Consider the following 18,115-nt stretch of genomic DNA (forward strand, 5'->3'; position numbering starts at 1 on the left):
AAACAGTCTAGCACTATCAATGCAGCACGGTCAATATATTTAATCAAACTACGAAGATGAAGTATACTTTTTCAATCAGGAGAAAATGGACTTGAAATCTTATGCTGCCATGTATTAAAGCTTTGTAAAACTGCAGGAGACTTAATTTCATCTGCAAATCCAGTTTAGCAGTAGCTTCACCTTGAATAGTTGTAGTACATTAAACCTGGCCCCAAGCAGGATACTTTGGCATAAACTTCTTGGGGAACTTTAGGTAGAGTTGGGCCAAGTGTTTTAAGCCCGAGATCTCAGTTCCTTGGGAGGTGGAGGCAAAACAATCCTGAGTTCCAGGGCTGCCTGGGCAACATACTCAAACTGTCTCAGAAAACTTCTCGATAACTGCTACTTGATTAAGCATGAGACAGTAAACCTATGGGTTATCAAATTAAAGTTATTATTAAAGACTCCAAGCTATGTTTCCTGATTTTCCTTTCACATCCTGTCATAAAAACTTTAAATTTTTTATGCAAACTAGCCCCCAGACCATTCTTTTCAAAATATTATCAGTGGTTACTTTCACCACTAGACACTGGCTTGGTCCAACTTCTAAGCCCTGGGGAGCTTTCTCGGCTTTTAGAGACCTCTAATGTTTACTTCCTTCTAATGACAGCAAGATACACACTACAGTCTAATGATCCTTTCAACTTCAGATGCTAAAACATCTAATTGGTAACTTGTTGATAAAAATTAATACCACAAATCTTCATGTTTTTATAGCAAAGGCTAATGTGGCTATTTCAGATGGCTCAAGTTTTCTAAATATACTTTTACCTAAAAATTGAAGCTTATGAGACACTTCCTCGTTAATTTCCCTTAATTCTAACATAGGTAGTCTCCAGTCTTCTCAGAGATTACCAGGGTACACCATGTAGACCGAAAAAAACTGTCTGACTCCCTAGAGTCCCCCAAAACTTTTATAAATTCAGGTTTTTAAGCTTTATGCTAAGGATTAGAATAAAACCATTTAAAACCCATTGTGAATGTAGAAACGGCACTCAGTTGTTTTGCAGCCGAGTAAACCCTAATTAGGAGACAGAACTCAGTCAGCACGTAGCATAGAAAATGGAGTAAGAGCCCACAGGACCTACTTCCACTCAAGCAGTGCCCAGCAGTTCAGCCAGGCCTTAAGACAGGGGAGAGACAGCAAAGCAACATCCTTTCAATGGTCAAGCTCAGATGGTGTTCAAGACCGTCCACTAAATATTCCTAGCTGCTAAAAGTAAAACTTGCTTAAATGTTATCACAATGGTACTTTAGATAAATTTGCAGACAAACAACTTCTAAATTTTTGTCTTATCTAAGATTTGCCAACTGCTGACCCAAAACTTTATTACCAATAATTTATTCTCAAATGAAAGGGAGACAATAAATGGTTAAGGACTGCTTTATTGGTGGCAGTTAATACACATCAATAAATATTGATCCCCATAGAAGAGTTCAGTTATTCATCAGGTTCCTGGTCCATCGCGCAGTGAATGAAACTGAACCATGTGGAGACTGGGATGACGATGTCAGTTCTGCTTCTTGGGGAATGCAGCCATAGCTAACATATAGATGGCATACGCTGTTCCTGAGAAACACATGAAGGGCTAAGACTTCTGATATCAGTGCATACACATATGTAGTTCAGCTCAAACGTTAAAGGCAAAGTTGCTGTTAAGCTTAATGGCTGAGAATACCGCAAAAGCAGTGTTTGCATCTAATGCCTAAGTTCGTGGGTTTAATCTCTAGTGGGAACATACATACACATCCATGATCAAACATAAAAGTATCTTGATAGATGCTAAAAAACTACTTAATCTAGTTTTATCGTTACCTCATTTCTATTTTTAAAATGTAGATATAGCACAACAATATCCTTCAATAGAATAAGGAATACAAACTTGTTTTTTCGAACCCCTACTATTGTAGTTTGAATGTTTGGGGTTGGGTGGTTGAGAATGACTAGTGACATCTGTAGAAAACTAGCTCTGTTAACCACAAACCTGTCGTGTCAAACCTGCTTTAATGGCCAAATGCTTAGTGTGCTCTAACTGCCCTCCTGAATGTTCATCTGAGGGGCAGGGAGATGATGTGCAGACAGACTGCAATAAACACACCACATCAAAAGCAAGAAAGCCAACACAGCTGCTCCTGACTTGTAAACACTCAAACGATGTCTTACCACCAACTGTCAGAAGCATTGTGGCTCTGTAAAGGAGGGCATCAGATGTCCCGCCTTTCAGATGAACTGGCATCCCATTATCCTCCTGGTTAAAAACAAAAAGACATTGATGCATGTGTCACTCGTTTCCAGTTAAGAGGCAGGACATTAATTATTCATACTAAACCCACAGCTACAGATACTCCCAGAATTTACATAATTTAAGAGGCTTACAATTTTTTCTTTCTCTACTAGCACTTTCTCTTTTACAAACTTGTAAAAGACAGCATCATTTTCCAGCTTTTTTGAGTCCTAATGAGGTCTTTTTGAGACTATACAAACCAGAGTAGTAAAATATATTCCTTGAATTCAACAATATAAATATAAGATACCGGCCAGTCAATCACCAAGAAGATTTTTTCCCTTACCAAATAGGGTAGTGGGCTCTGATTTATAACAGTAGTCTATCATCTTATATCCACTTAAGAATCTTATTTTTATGTAGCATGTATAATACTTTACTACTTTTGCATAGAGAAAAATTACACATCACAAGAAAACAAAAATTATTCACAATCTAATTATTTATAAAGGGTAACTGTTCTAATCTACAGGGCCTTTGTCCAAGACATACCATCACCCATTAACAGTTACGGCATACATCTCTATTTTTAATGCTTATTATCTACCAATTCTTCTAAGTTATATGTACTTAATATACAACATGGCATTATGCAATGTAGTGATGGTATACACTATTTTGAAAAACAGTTTTTGTCCATTTAAATCTCTCTTCAATGGCTACATAATGTTCTACTGGGTGAAAAAAAAAGTCTGAACTACATTAGTCAATCCTCCAGTAATTTATAGGTTGGGTTAAAATCCTTTTTCAATTTCCTTATACTCATGCAGCCTACAGAAGGGTCTGACGTGATAGATGTGTTTACAATATTTCCAGTACCAGCTAAACTTCTGTCCCTAATACACCACTGCTCAACTTGTAAGAAAGCCTATGACTGACACTATCTTTCTCCTGGCAAACAATCTATTTATGACTCATATCTGTTTGCTTTGAGAAGACAGTTCCAATAGCTGGCACAGAAGCTACAGTTTTGCTGTTGTTGTTATTTTTTGGTTTTTTGTTTTGTTTTGCTTTTTGTTTCTTTGTTTTTTTGTTTTGTTTTTTTTTTTTTTTTTTTTTTTTTTATTCAAGAACATTTAAAGTCAGGATAAAGTAGTCATCTTAAATCTATAAAACCAAAAAGTTAATGACAGGTCGCAACCATTTCTTAGTGATATAGTCAAGCTGGTATATAAAAACTTGTGTCCTGAGCAGGCTGGAAGAACTATGTTGGCAGCCTTCATAGCTTTGAAGGCAGCGCCACATGGCCGGACTCCTCTTGCACCAGTATGGAGGGGCCAGCATCTAGATGTCAGAGAAGCCATATTCTGGCTCCATAAAGTGGCATAGCATACCCCAAACCTCGGCAGCCTCCCAACCCACCAACCAGAATGCAGTAGTTACAGCAGGAGCAGAGTACTAGGTTAACTGAGAGCCAATCAGAACTGCAATGCCTGCCACATTCCACAGGGATCTCCGTCTCCTGCCCTGAGCGCTATGGTGAGGTTAATGTGCATTTCTTATGGATCTGCAACTCTCTGAATACCAGAGACATAACCACACTTAAGGTGCCTATCTGTTCCCCCACTTCAGTGATTAAAACAGGTATTTTTAGGTTTTGCTTTTTCTCCTTGGGTCTTTTCATGTTTCCTTAGAAGCCTAGAATGATTTACTGTACTCTTTCCAGCAGGTTTGCTACACCCTGTTAACATCTACTGGATTTCTGCTTTTTGTTTGTTTGTTTGTTTCTGGACCTTTTTTGATGGCTTAGGCAATTATTGCCCCCAAAGAATACCAATTCATCATAAATTCCTCACACACAAAAATCCTCTTCATTTTTTCCCACCTCTCTGAGCATCTCTTAGATACAGCAAATATTCTTACTTATGCTCAAAAAACAAACAAACAAAACAAAAAAAAACAAAAAAAAACAAAAACTTGAGAGCCTCTAAGAAGCAGATTCTCTGGATTTACTCCACCTTCTCAGCTCTATTACAATTAACAATCACCTAGAATACTTCAGTACCTGAAACAGCTTTTGCTTCTCTGGAACTTTGTTTTCAAAATGCCTTCGTGAAGTGGTGCTGATGGTCCTCTGGGCAATCTGACGAAGGGCCTGAAACAGAAAATCCACACACAGCACACAAGACTTAGTCTAAAGAAACCTGCAAAGGCAACTTCCAACCCTTCACACTGTGAAAGGAAGCTGAGATTCAAACCATTATCGAACTTGTCAGTAATAAAGTCAAGAACTTGTCAAGACTGGCATCCAAATTTTCCAGATGGTGTCTACTTTCTGCTGTCTTCCATTTTACATTCCAAAGTCTTCAGAAGTCATGACCTATATAACTTGTACTCAATAGTACTTTATATCCACTGGACAAAATACAATGACATACAGAAATTTAATATTTGCCTATGTCAAAAAACTATTCCTGGCAAGGCAACGGTGGCTTGAGACTTTAATCCCAGCACTAGGGAGGCAGAGGCTAGGCTACAGGATAGTCAAGGCACCGAAAAATTACTTTGCAGTGGAGGGCACATGCTAGAACACTCCTGGTTATCTAAGAAAAATGTAATGGGGTCTAAGTCTTGTTTAATTCTGACAAATATGCATTCCACTTTCTAAATGGTATTGGTACATTAATAAAATTTATTCACCAAGTGTTAAAGGTAATTCAGAATCACCATTACACTTCAATCATGAAACCCATTAAATCCCAACTAAAATTGTGTAATTTAGTTCTTTAGCTTACTTATGAATCAGGTAGGAATCGTGTAAATGTTTATTTTTTTCACTATGATACAAAACAAAATGACAACAAAAAGCCACTTCCCGCCTAGTGTTTCCAGGTGTTCGAGATCCCCCACTAGAGCCTACATCAGAGCTATCAATAAGCAACAGTAAGCAGTAGTGACTAGGAACCAAATGTGATCGTGTTCTTCCCTCTAAACTACCCAGAAATAGCCAGGGGAGAGTGGTCGGAAGGTCAGGGAAAAGGACGCCCGGCCAAGGTGACTCCGCTGCTGTCTTCGGTCCCATTTCCAGCACGGCTTATTGTCAAGGTACCTCACTCTCGGCCCCGACACTCCAGTACCAGTAAAATCCCCAAAGATACCTACCAGCACATTCCGCAGCATCTTAGCTCAGTTGTTACCCACCAACCGCGACTACTGAACGCCAAAAATCGAAAACCACCAGACCGGAAACGGAACTCCCTCCTGGCGCTGCGCGTGCGTCAAGGAAGAGTGCTCGTTCCCGGAAGAGGAGGGGCTCGCGCTCCCGACAATAGAGAGCGGAGGGAGAGCCAGAGCGACTCCTCGAAGCGGCCGGTCTACCCTCCGGACCTCCGAATCCATCTGTACCTCCTGTCTCGGCCCTGTGGCACCCGCAGTGGGACCTAGAATCACAACTGAAAGCAAATGCCGCCCGCAATGGAGGCGTGATGTCTGCAGCCCTCTTCGTACGTCTGCTGAAGTCAGTGGGCAACCAGACTATCGGGAAATAGCTTGTCTTTTGAGAAGGCTTTGAGTCATTGTTTACAGTCTGAAGGAACAATGGCTGTCAAAGCTACTTCGTGCAAGCTTAAATAAACAAAAGCTCCTCTTAACACGGATAGAGTTCAGTTTGGGGGTTTGTTTTCCACAGATGAAACTGGGAGGCGTTAGTCTTTGTGCTGAGATCATATAGGAAAGACCGGTGTTGGCATCCACAGGTATCTAGCACCTTCTGCTAAACCTCTTGTGCTGGAAGCTCGTCCTGTGTCCCCAGACTGGAACTGGCTGGCTTCGTTATTGAGTCTGGGAAAACGCTGAAAAGAGGGGAATACATTTTTAATCCATGTTCAACACAAATAACGACTGCGTCGTGCTTTCTCAGATCAGCTGTACATTTCACTCCTTGATGGAGTTGTCAGAGGTGCGCGTATTTTACAGATAGGATGTTTGTGTTTTGCATCAGTCTTGCTTAACTATTCCTCCTTACAACTGCCTTTATTCTTCTGCACACCCTAATGTATGTGCAATTAAAAATAATCTACTCAACACTACAACAAATTTCTTTCCACCCTTTTGTAAACTTAGAAACGACCTCATTGCCATCTCAGTAAGAGCTAATGATAAACGGGTTCAACAGTGCTGAGTGAAGAGAAACTGGTAATGCCTAATTCCTTCAACTCTTGGGGTACTTTTTTCTTCATAACCTACTCTTTGTCAGACTCTACAGTCTAAGTTTTCTTCCTTATCAAGTTTATAAACACCCATCATTACGGACTTATTTTCTACCACCTCTGAATTATTCGATGTAACATTGAGCATACTTACAATATATACCAATAGTTGGGGTATGGGGAATTTTTTTTTTACATTTATTGTCTGTAATTGGAATTAGTTAGTTTGTGCTGTGGTCTCTGTTTCACCACAGAATATAAGTTTTCTCAGAATATATATATATATATATATATATATATATATATATATATATATATGTATACCCCATTCCCCTAGCACTATCAAAGATGGACCACTGAACAACAGTGAATGCATACTGTTTGGCAGACCTAGGAAGACTGTCCAAAAAGAACCAACTTCACATTAAAAGTATTTATTGTTGATACTGATCCTTACAGCCCTGTCACTTAGGGAGTACAATATTCTCTTTACTGGTCATTCCATCTACAAACACATTCCATTTTAAAAAGGAAAGCATGCCAAACTGTTTACCACTCCATTCTCTCCGGAATAAAAACAGACTTCTTTATAAACTTGTGTGCCCTGCCTTTTGTGCTAGTCTTTTTAAAAATCACTTCTTAGGCAAGCTTCTGCATTATTGGCCACAGATAGCATAGTTGCTCATTCCCCCAAGAGTACATTTTAACTTGGAAATAAACCATCAAGGCAAGCAGAACAGCATGCGTGTAAAACACAGGGCTTTTAGTGAAGTTTCCACATCACTCTCCTAATAGCCCTATTTCACACTGGTCCTTCCAGTTTTTGTTTGGCTCCAAATCCTTGCAACACCAAAACTTCAAAGTACCTTTCTCTAATTCATACTAGTTTATACTTTCATTTATTTTAGTTCTTAAAGTCTCTACAATTTTCCTACCAAACCCTACAATCAAATTCTATCTGTGCAACTTCAGAATCTTATCTGACCATTTATGATCTGCAATATTACCACTGCAGACCAAGCCAGCAACATCTCTTGGTTTTATTTCTGCAAAAGCCTTAATTTGTTTCCATCTCCATCTTCTGTCACCGTTGTTTCCCATCACCCAGAATTTAAAAAAAAAAAAAAGCTAGTTTGACAAATAGGACTCTGTTCACAAACATAAAAATCCATGAATATGAAAGCAAAAGAACAAGAACAAACCACCTAATGTGTTGGCTTCATTCCACAGCTCTGCCAGTCCCAGGGTTCTCCATAGCTTGTTTCTGCATATTATTATTATTATTATTATTATTATTATTATTATTAGTAGTAGTAGTAGTAGTAGTAGTAGTAGTAGTGTAGAATAGAGCTTATTCAGGGCATGGGTCGGGGAGTCGAGAAAGTAGCAGAGACAGAGAAAGGCAGAGCAACAAGGGAGTAGAGGCTGACCATGAGCACGTAGTGTGTGTGGAGTGTGTGTGTGTGTGTGTGTGTGTGTGTGTGGAGGGGGGGGGGCGTCAAGAGGTCAGAGCAGAAGCAAGAAGGCAAGAGAGCAAGAGCTTGTTTCTGCATTCTTAACTGTCATCACTTGGATAGAAAAATTTGACTGAAATTTGCCTTGGTCTACCAGACCTTATTAGTTCCTCCTAAATGTGCTAGACATTTACTACTGGGTCTCTGAATTTATCCAATGACATAAGAGCTTTCAAAATGAGCTCCTTTCCAAAACATCGGTTTGGGGTTGTTTTGTTTTTGCTTGTTGTTGTTCTTGTTCTTTTATATTACAGAATGGCTTTGGAGGAATTGCTGACATGAGATTTAACTCTAAATTTAAAAATTTGAAGTTGCTAGGTGTATTCATTTTATAAGTCCAAGCTTAATGAAGGAATGTGTCTGAGAAACTAGAATGTCTAGTGTTCTCACTTCCAGATTACTATTTCCCTTTATTGTGTACGACGGATGGATGGACAGTTGATCATTTCTTAATATTTCTCTACCAGAAACCTTTGTGGTTGTGGTTTCTACGTTGAAACTTCATTAGCTATTACAACAGAAGAAAACTCTTGGCAGCTGGCAGAGAATACTCAGGCAGAGAGGGGAACAAATGAATAGCATGGATTGGCAAAAAGACAGGAGGAGGAGTAGTTCACAGAGGGCTGGTTGCCATGACTAACTTAAGTATCACTTTGAAAGTGCCTTAGAAGCATTCAAAGATTTAAGGAGTGCAGGCTTACAATACATACTCCATTTTAAGATAGCATTAGTTGTAATTAAAAGCTTGCAAGACCCCAAGTTATGAGGGCCAGAGTCAGGTTTTGTAATAACCCAAGGAAGGAAGACAGGCTGAATTTAACAGCAGCAGGACACAGATGAATAAGGGGATCTATGCGAGTGGACACAAGGTACCATAAAAAACCAGCAGCTGAAAAGACAGTTTTTTTTTTTACATTAATTCGTAATAGGGTAAAACAAACTTATTGGGCAAGGAGTTATATAGCCCAGTAGAGACTCAATACAACCCAGCAGCCATTCCACCTTCAACATCTAACAAAAGGAGAGCCAGGCTTGTATGGAATGATTGCTAGTTTTGTGTTATTAACAGTTTAATAAATCACTTGTTTTACAATTAAAGGAGTGAATTACTTGGATCTCAGGAGAATCTCAGTGAATACACATTTAAAAAAAATGGTAGTGAAAAATGGTAATTCACTAGAAGGCCATGTATGGTGGTCCCTATCTTAATCCTAGCACTCAAGAGGTAGGGGCAGGTAGAGCTCTGAGAGGGCAATTCTGGCCTACAAGTCCAGTTCAAGGCCATGCAGGGCTACACAGTAAGACACTGTCTCTAAACAAATGAAGTGCTCATTTTGTTTCAGACGTATGTGTAAGAGTACAGAACATAACTAATACAAAGGAAACTAAGGAAGGTAAGTAGAAAGAAAATCCCAGAGTTGGTCACAAGCCAGATGCTAAAGATGAAAAGGAAAAGAAAAGGAAAAGTATCAAGATAAAAGTAAATTGTTTGACCTGACAGACATGAATGGAAACAATTCATTGGGTACCTAGGCTTACTTAGGGTTTCAATTCCTTTGCTGAAACACCATAACCAAAGGCAACTTGGAAAGGAAAAGAGTTAGTTTGCTCACATGTCCACATCACAGTTCATCATCAAAGGAAGAAAAGTCAAAAACTCAAGGCAGGAGCAGATACAGAAACCACAAAAGAGCACTGCTTACTGGCTTGTTCCTCAATGCATGCTAAGTTTTCTTTCTTATATTGACCAAGCCCGCTCAGTCAACAGGGTCTCAAGGGAGGGAGTGAGGACTAAAGAAAAGACTTATTAGAAAATACTGCAGTATGACTCCAGCAAGTGCTGAAGTGGGTTTAATTTTTCCAGTCTGCTTTTGTATCATATCATTCTAGGTACATGCAATGAATATGGCCATATCTGAGGCATAAACAAAGTAGTCAAGGAACAAACAAGGCATAAACGAAGATCCCATGGTATTCAGGGACTTATCAAGATGATCAAACTCTTAAGCCAACTTCCTTGTCCTAGTCCAGTGTCAAATTCTTGCCAATATCCTTAAAGCGTCACCAAGAGCTCTCCACATTATATACTCCTAGAAACGCCTAATAGGGAGTGGCACCACTCACAAGATAAGAGTTAATCTCACACACACCAATCACTTAAAAAAAAACAAAAACAAAACAGTCCCACACTTACGAACAGGCCAATCTAATGGGAGCATTTTTTTTTCAATTAATGTTCTCTCTTCCCAAATCACTCTAGTTTCTGTCATAGTTTTATGCTGACATAAAACTAGCCAGCACAACTGACCCTTTGTCAGCGTGACACAGAAACATGTCACTGTTAGGCCACAACTATTCTTTTCTTGTTCTCCCCCCGCCAAAAAAACTCACATTAACATCAATATCACAATATAAAACACTCCAACTTTTAAAAGGAGCCAGTCTTAAAATTTCAACTACCTAAAAGTCCTAAAGTCTTTAAGATATTCAAAAGTTTCTAAAACTCCAAAGTTTAAAAAAATATTCCATGAGGGAATAACCAGGGCACAGTCACAGTTAGAGCAAAGCACAACCAAAGTCCAACAGTATAAACTTCGATGTCAGAATTCTGGGATTCACTCAGGCTCTCTGGGCTCCAAAACATTTGGCGGTGACATTTCTCTGGCTCTGTCATATACAACAAATTGTCTCCTTGGAGGCTCAAGTCCAAGCTGCTGTACTCTGTGAACACTGCTCCTTGGTGGTGGTCCTATCAGACTGCCATCTCTAAAGTATTGGAGTCTCCACTGGAACTGGATTGCACTTTTATCAGTAGCCTCACCTGGGCTCTTCTAAGGGACTTTAACCTTGCCTCATGGTGCCATACCTAAACTTGTCCATGACCGTGTCAGTCCTGGGGCTTCTACTTCAACTGAGGCTTCACATTCACCAATGGCTTCTCCTAATGCTGCTCTCCATGACCCCTTCATGTCTTCAAGAACCGTACTACCTAGGAAACGCTGTCACATCTCCAAGTCCAGCTGCCAGGAGCAACAGCCTTGGCCCGCTCTGGACCACAGGCCTTGTGTGCTAACCCCAAAGAAACGCTGCTGCAATATTTCTTTCTCTCTTCTCTGCCCTCCCCCACTCCCTGCAGAGTCAGTGTCATCACGATGACATAAAGCTAAGTGGCATAACTAACTTGCTATAATCTTTTCTATATGCTTTCCATCCATCACTTCCTTTATTTCTCAAAACAAAATGTTAAGAAGGTACTGAAATCCCAACATTAGAAAGAATGCGTACGTGGTTTAGGAGATAACGAAATCTGAAGATACAGCGCATAAATGCTTAATAGCCTACGGATCTATTTCTATGCTTTCTACTGAATCTTTCAGATCGGTGTCAATGAACAGAACACAATGCAGTTTTGACATGGAAAGATGAATATAAACTGAAAATTAAAAAAAACCTGTTGGGAATTTAGCTCAGTGGTAGAGCGCTTGCCTAGGAAGCGCAAGGCCCTGGGTTCGGTCCCCAGCTCCGAAAAAAAAAAAAAGAAAAGAAAAAAAACCTACAAGCTTTGAGTGAAAAGGAAACACACCCGAACTATGATAAAGCACTGATTCTCAAAGTGGAGAGATGGATTAGTTCAAATATAATTTGATATATATTTCTAAGACTTAATTTTTTCTCATCTGGAGCCTGAAACAAAGTGGCATGCTAGGCTTGGAAAATGTAAAAGTGAGTTCATTTTCTTCATTACTACAGACAGTGAAGACAGTACACCAACATCAAGCACTTCTCTCTCTTCTCTCCTACTGCAGTCAAACAAGACTAAACAAGAAAGCTGTAAGAATAACTGATGGGGGGTTGGGGATTTAGCTCAGTGGTAGAGCGCTCAAGGCCCTGGGTTCGGTCCCCAGCTCCGAAAAAAAAGAAAAAAGAAAAAAATAAAAAAGAATAACTGATGGACACCTCACCTTAGACCAACCTCAAAAATCAAAGTAATATAAATTAGCTTCAAAAGACTGCATATGGTATGACACTATTTAGAATATTGCAGAAGACAAACTATGTAGATATAGGACACACCTGGCTATCCTGGGGAAAGGGTACAATGAAGAGATGGTTCACAAGAGTTTATTGGACACAGTGGATCTATCTAGTATCCAATCATGGTATTAAAACTCACAGAAGTATACAAAGAAGGAAAAAAGTAATGTGTACCAAAAAAAAAACTTATAAAAAAATGTTTAAGGCCCAAATAGCTAAGACAGAGAAAGAAGCAATTCCAACAAATTTGTGAGAAACAACCAGATATACTGTAATTGAAGTGGACAGAGGACGTTGTAATCTAAAGCATGAGACAGAATCATTACAAAGCATGCCTATTGGTCCACAGGCCTTCAGAAGCTTAGATATGGGACAAAAGTTACAGCAAAGGATAGACTCAGGGTTGGGCCTGAAAATGGCCAGTTGAAAGGTATACACAACAAAAAGGTCCGATCTCTACATTACTCTTCTCATCCAAACTGTGTTTCTGCTCAAAGGTTGCCAGGAGCAACAGGCCCCAGGAATAACCTACTACTATTTTCTGCTAAAGGGACACAGAATCAAACTATCCTCCAAACTCCAATTAGATTACCCATAAAACAGTGCTGTTAGAGAAGTTTCTTCCCACAAGTAAATGGTGGTTTACACAGAACTGACAACTGACCAATGCAGAGAGTAAATGTCAACAGGATGCTCATGTGAAACTTGGGACATCTACTTCACCCACAAGTCTTTGGGGCCACCATGGAAGTCAGGGTGTAAAGACTGGAAAAGCCAGAAGAGACTAGGGAGGACAGGAACAGAATGTTGTGTCTATAAGCACACATGCACAAGCACGTACACACATATACAGAGCATGAACACATACACATCAAAACATATTCACCAAAAAGTAAGTTGAACAATAGAAGTGAAAGAAGTTTTAGAAACTAATTTTTCTAAATGTGTATTGTTAATTCAACAATGGTGCTGAAAGATCAAACCGAATTCTGTAAAAGGGAGACATCTGCACTACACAGTGAACACACAGGACAACTATGCAGCAAACTGAGAGGCAAGCATTTAAGATCAGATATATCAGAGCAGTAATGGAGAGAAAATTACCTTTAACCTAAAATTGTGTGTGTGGTCAAGCTATTAGTGAGCTATGAAGGTCAAAAATGATTTTTATGTCATTTATTTTTAACTAAAAAAAATATTTATTTTGTGTGTTTACGTGTGAATCTCTGGGAATGAAAGGAAGAGTGTTCCAAGGATTATCCATTTTCGTCATAATGGCTTGTGAATAACTTAAATTTGACTTTGAAAACTGCACACACCTCTATATAATATATGCAAATAAGATCACCATCATCTCACTTGGTTTTAGACAATGTTTATTTTAAAATAAAATGACATCAGGAAAAATGTGCTTTTCACATTTACTAACTGATGGGTGCATGGGCTCAATTGGACTTTAAAATATTTTTCTAGATCATTCACTTTACAACAGGCTTTTATACATCAAAACTTTGTGACTACAGCACTTTTACCCCCTTTACACTTAAAACTCCAATGTTCATGTTTACAAAAAACAAAACTTTGCTACGTAAAGAGCCTATACTGACCCTCAGGCAATGCTTACACACAGATGGAGGGGCAGCCACAGAGCAGCCTTCCAAGCCTCACCTCTCACCTGCCCCTCTCTTAGGTAAGGGTTTCATTTACTGCCTGCTGGGCTTCACTGCTCTCACGGTCCACTCTCCTGGATAGAACCCCAACTTCAGTCAGTCCGCCGAGAACATAACAGTCTCACTACTTCCTGGTAAGAACCCTCAGTAACATTAATAAGTCGTATGATTATGTTGTCAGTGACTAATAAATATAAGTACAATAATTTTAACAATTAATGATGTTTTTCAAATGTACCATGGACAAGTTAAACTGTGGACTAAGACTGGGTTAAAAATGAACACTAAGCATTAGCGAGGAAAGATGGGCATTGTTATTTCAGTAAGACACATAAACAGCACAATTAATTTTGTTCATGTTTATTAATACAAAACATCCTAACAGAATAACTTTTAATATAATTAAGTTTACAAATAAATTTTGTTACTATCGAATAAATAACATTCACTTGACTCTTAATTGGATTATTCTCTATTAGAACACAGTTATTTTCTTCAGTTTATTTTAAACTGCCTTATGATTTCAAAGAAACATCAGCTTTTGCTTACTAAATAATTTTTTCAGTTGGAAAGTTTCCTGTGCCAAAATACTTGCAAATTAATGCATTTTTCTAAGCCTTCTACTTAGTCCCTTAATGACATCAACTTTTTTTAAAATATGAAAGTCCCAGATTCTTCATATACACAACAGGAGTTGGTTTCAAATGACAGGAACCATGGAAGACAGGAACCATCAGTGCACTTAGAAAACTGATCAAGCTTCAACTGTACTTTTAAAGATTCTATCTTCTCCAAGCTGTGGAAATGTTAGAGCTCTTCAGTTTCCTTCAGCAGACCCCTTGATCCCCAGTTAGAGACAGATGCAGGCAAGTTAGTAGTCCTCTTTCACCAGCACTTACTCAGGAAAGACTGGCAACAGCATCCCATGCCTTATAAAGAATCCCCCAAGTAAACTATCATATGCAACAGGGGCACTTTTCAGAATAACAGCATTCTGAATGATTGACAAAAGAATAGTTTTAGAGAAAGAACTTTTGTCCTGAGGTTTTATATATCCATAAATCAAGTAACCCGTGCAAGTAGTATTTTTATAAGTTAAAAGTCACCATGAATTACAAGCTTTTAACAGAATTTCATGTCATACAAAGCTTATTTAAGTGTGGCACATTTCTACCATGAACCATTGAATTTTTTTCTTCTTTTAAGCACATATTAATCAAAACTGATATATTTACCCAGACTGTTTGATTTAAAATACAACCAAAGGAAATCATTACAAAGTCTGAAAACACAAGCATTCTACTACATAAATATGCGTTACTTTAGTTCAAAAACAAGTAATTTCAATGCAATGGAGACAACTCTGATTAATACATTTTCATGCATGTGGAAAAATAATTTACATCCACTTCAGGAATAAGTCTCATAGCAAACAAATTACAGCACTTATTCAATAAAGGACTATTAAAATAATTCTAGTTAGAAAATAAAGTAACTTCAATCAATATATTATAATCTTTTTCTATCATGTACATACTCCAAATCCCCAAGAATTTAAGTAGGAAATGTATAGAACATCTTTTAAGGTATATCTTAGGATAATTAACCAAAATATTACCTTCATTAAAGAGAATGTGTATACATATCCACATTTGTTTGACCTGTATGCAAAAATTTAATGAAATATGGAAGAAATTAGGATTTCAAAATTTTCTGGAATATAATATTAATACTAAGTCAAATCACTTACCTGCTAAGTAAGAACAGCTTGAGGTATTTCCAAGGCAGAAGCAATCATCTTAACACTACAAACCACAATAATGAAAACAGTCTCCTTTGAACATTTATGTCTGGTTTACAGTTGAGGCATAGGAAAGGATTTGCCAAGCAGCTGTCCCATCTCATCTATGTCCCTTCTTCCCTTATGAAGTGGAAGCTTCCAGGGAATTGGATACATATAAACATTTCTAGTAGCTCAGGACTCCAGAATGCAATATTTTAGCCAAATGAGAAGGAATTTAAAATTCTATCCAAGACCCACCTGACCTCTTTAGATATTAATTTCTATGCTGGACAACCTAAAGTCTGAAAGTCATTATCAGAGGATTATAACAGAGAAACTGAACATATGAACCACCTCAACACGGGGAGACTTTAAGCCTTTTACACACGACACATGAAAATGATGAAGTGTTTTATTTATATTTAGTCTTTCTTCAATCTGAACTGTAACCAAATTTTCAAAGGTTAGCAAGTCATTACACTCATACATCTCATAATCCCTTTCATCACACAGTAGGCACACATATACAGCATCATGTCAATATAATGTTATCCACACAGCATAAACAGTTTAAGCAGTAGACGCATTTCACATGAAAGAGGCTCTATGCATCACATGGCCTGTCCCAATAAAGAGCAGACATTAGAATGTCATTTTAGCAGTTATAATATTGATATAATCAATATGGCTAATTTTTATACCCATCATATATTTTCATAAGTCATCCATATGTAAGAAGCAAAGAACAAAGGCTGTTTTTTGTTATGTGCCAACTTCAAAATGACATACTAACCAGACATCGGCATTCAAAAGCTAGGTTGAACAGGACTGGCCTTGATGCACATGCAGTAGATTTGGTTTCAGAATAGAAAATTAAATGGTGATGTCAGCAGTATTACTACTGTTTCTATATTTATGATTAATTACTAGCAGTACAACTCCCAGAAGGAAGGAGATGGATCCAATAGTGATGTAAGCAATTCCCAAAAATGGATTCTTTCCTCCCATCCATGAAATAGTGCTCAAGATCATCCGTTTTCGTCCATCAAAAAAATGTACAGGGTAATCTGACAAGGGTATAGGAAGACTTTCTGTCTGTGGTTACTTGATGTTTAAAACACACATTTTAAAGTTAACATTTAATCTAATTACTTATAATTCATTTATATAATTCGGATACATGTGTTCCTTGCTTATATATTATGAAGACAGACAGACAGACAGACAGACAGACAGACAGACGGATGGATGGGGCAGTCAGGCAGGCAGGCAGTCAGGCAGTCAGACAATGATAGAGCGAACTATATTTTGTTATTGTTTTCAAAACAAGGTCTTGCTATGTAGCTCTGCATGTCCTGGAACCAACTCTGTAGACAAGGCTGGCCTTTAAGTCACAAAAGATAGGCCTGCTTCTGCCTCCCACGTGCTGGGATGTGCCAATATGCACAGCAAATAAAACTATCTTTAAAAACTAATTTAGAATTTTTCTCTATATAGTATTAGACACTGAACCCAGGGCAAGGTATTCTACCCCCATATATATTCCCAGACCTGATCTACTGAAAGAAATAACATTGCTAGTAAAAAGCAAAATGTCTTAACAAAACAATAACATTCATTTCTATAAAGAATCTTAGGTAGTGTTAGTCTTATTACCAAAGAAGGACTAAAGACTTCAAGGTAATGTAATATGGAAAAATACATCAGATGAACAGCAATGATGGCCACACACGATGTTAACAGACAAGAAGAAAGCAGAAAAGAATCAAAAGTCTTAAGTTCATAGAGCATGTTTAAAGACATAGCTATAAGACAGAGAGGATCGAGGTAGAGGGTCACAAAGCATGATGCCCAAGTTTTAGCTGGTTCATTTGGAGCAGTAACAATACTTGTGCTTTAGGAATTGATAGCTTAGTACAGAATTCAAAACTGACTAGTAAGGATATACAAGAGAGGAGAAAGCAGTGTTAAACTATTTACATGGTCCACTCTAGGATGCTAAAAAGAGTAGAGAAGACAAAACTATAACTAAGCTCTGAACTGAAAAGGGCCACAGTCTGGAGGTGTGGCAGGCTCTGCTCTAATTACTGAAATGAATCTTAACCTGAGGCAAGAATCAGTGCTATTGGTTGGGGATTTGGCTCAGTGGTAGAGCGCTTGCCTAGCAAGCACAAGGCCCTGGGTTCGGTCCCCAGCTCCAAAAAAAAAAAAAAAAAAAGAATCAGTGCTATTTAATCTAACTCACAGTATCAAATCAACTGTGCTCCTCCTTTCTCTTTTTCCTCTAAACATTCAGGTTTCTGTTTTAACTCCATTCAACTCTGCTCTTAATTCCCTCCTTATCTTCCACCTTTACATCTAGCTCCTAATGCTTTGCAAGCCCCAGGTCCTGTCAGTCTTTTAGATATCCTACATCCTTCCTGAAAGTGCTCTCGGTCCCTAGGACTCTACTGCAGACTCCCTGCCATCTACAGAACTCTCAGTGCTACACACTTTCCTCTCCCACATTCTGTATTAGGCTACACACGGGCATGCACCAGTACACTGTACTGGATCTTTTTAGACACTATGAGTGCTCCCCTATATTCTGGCTGTCCTCTAAAATGAGTGGATCTTCCCAGCAGCTCATAAAGTGAGTCTG

At 38.4% G+C, this 18,115-nt stretch overlaps 2 protein-coding genes across 8 annotated transcripts in view; both read right to left on the reverse strand.

The window, feature by feature from the left end:
- Positions 1-1,405: 1,405 nt before the first annotated feature.
- Cox7a2 (cytochrome c oxidase subunit 7A2) lies at positions 1,406-5,526 on the reverse strand. The gene is given in 4 exon segments (NM_022503.2): positions 1,406-1,609; positions 2,204-2,288; positions 4,330-4,419; positions 5,427-5,526. Coding segments are annotated over 4 exon segments (252 nt in total). The 5' UTR covers positions 5,445-5,526; the 3' UTR covers positions 1,406-1,550.
- Positions 5,527-5,879: 353 nt separating this feature from the next.
- The window catches only part of Cdc50a (cell division cycle 50 P4-ATPase accessory subunit A), a 31,772-nt gene continuing 19,536 nt past the window's right edge, over positions 5,880-18,115 (reverse strand). For 2 of the 7 annotated variants that reach the window (NM_001004248.2, NM_001399760.1), the window contains 1 exon segment: positions 13,381-16,541. In NM_001004248.2, coding sequence (NP_001004248.1) covers positions 16,348-16,541 — 194 coding nt within the window. In that variant the 3' untranslated portion in view covers positions 13,381-16,347. 7 annotated transcript variants of the gene reach the window in all.

Source organism: Rattus norvegicus, chromosome 8, assembly GCF_021556685.1.
Source record: "Rattus norvegicus strain SHRSP/BbbUtx chromosome 8, alternate assembly SHRSP_T2T, whole genome shotgun sequence".
NCBI lineage: Eukaryota > Metazoa > Chordata > Mammalia > Rodentia > Muridae > Rattus > Rattus norvegicus.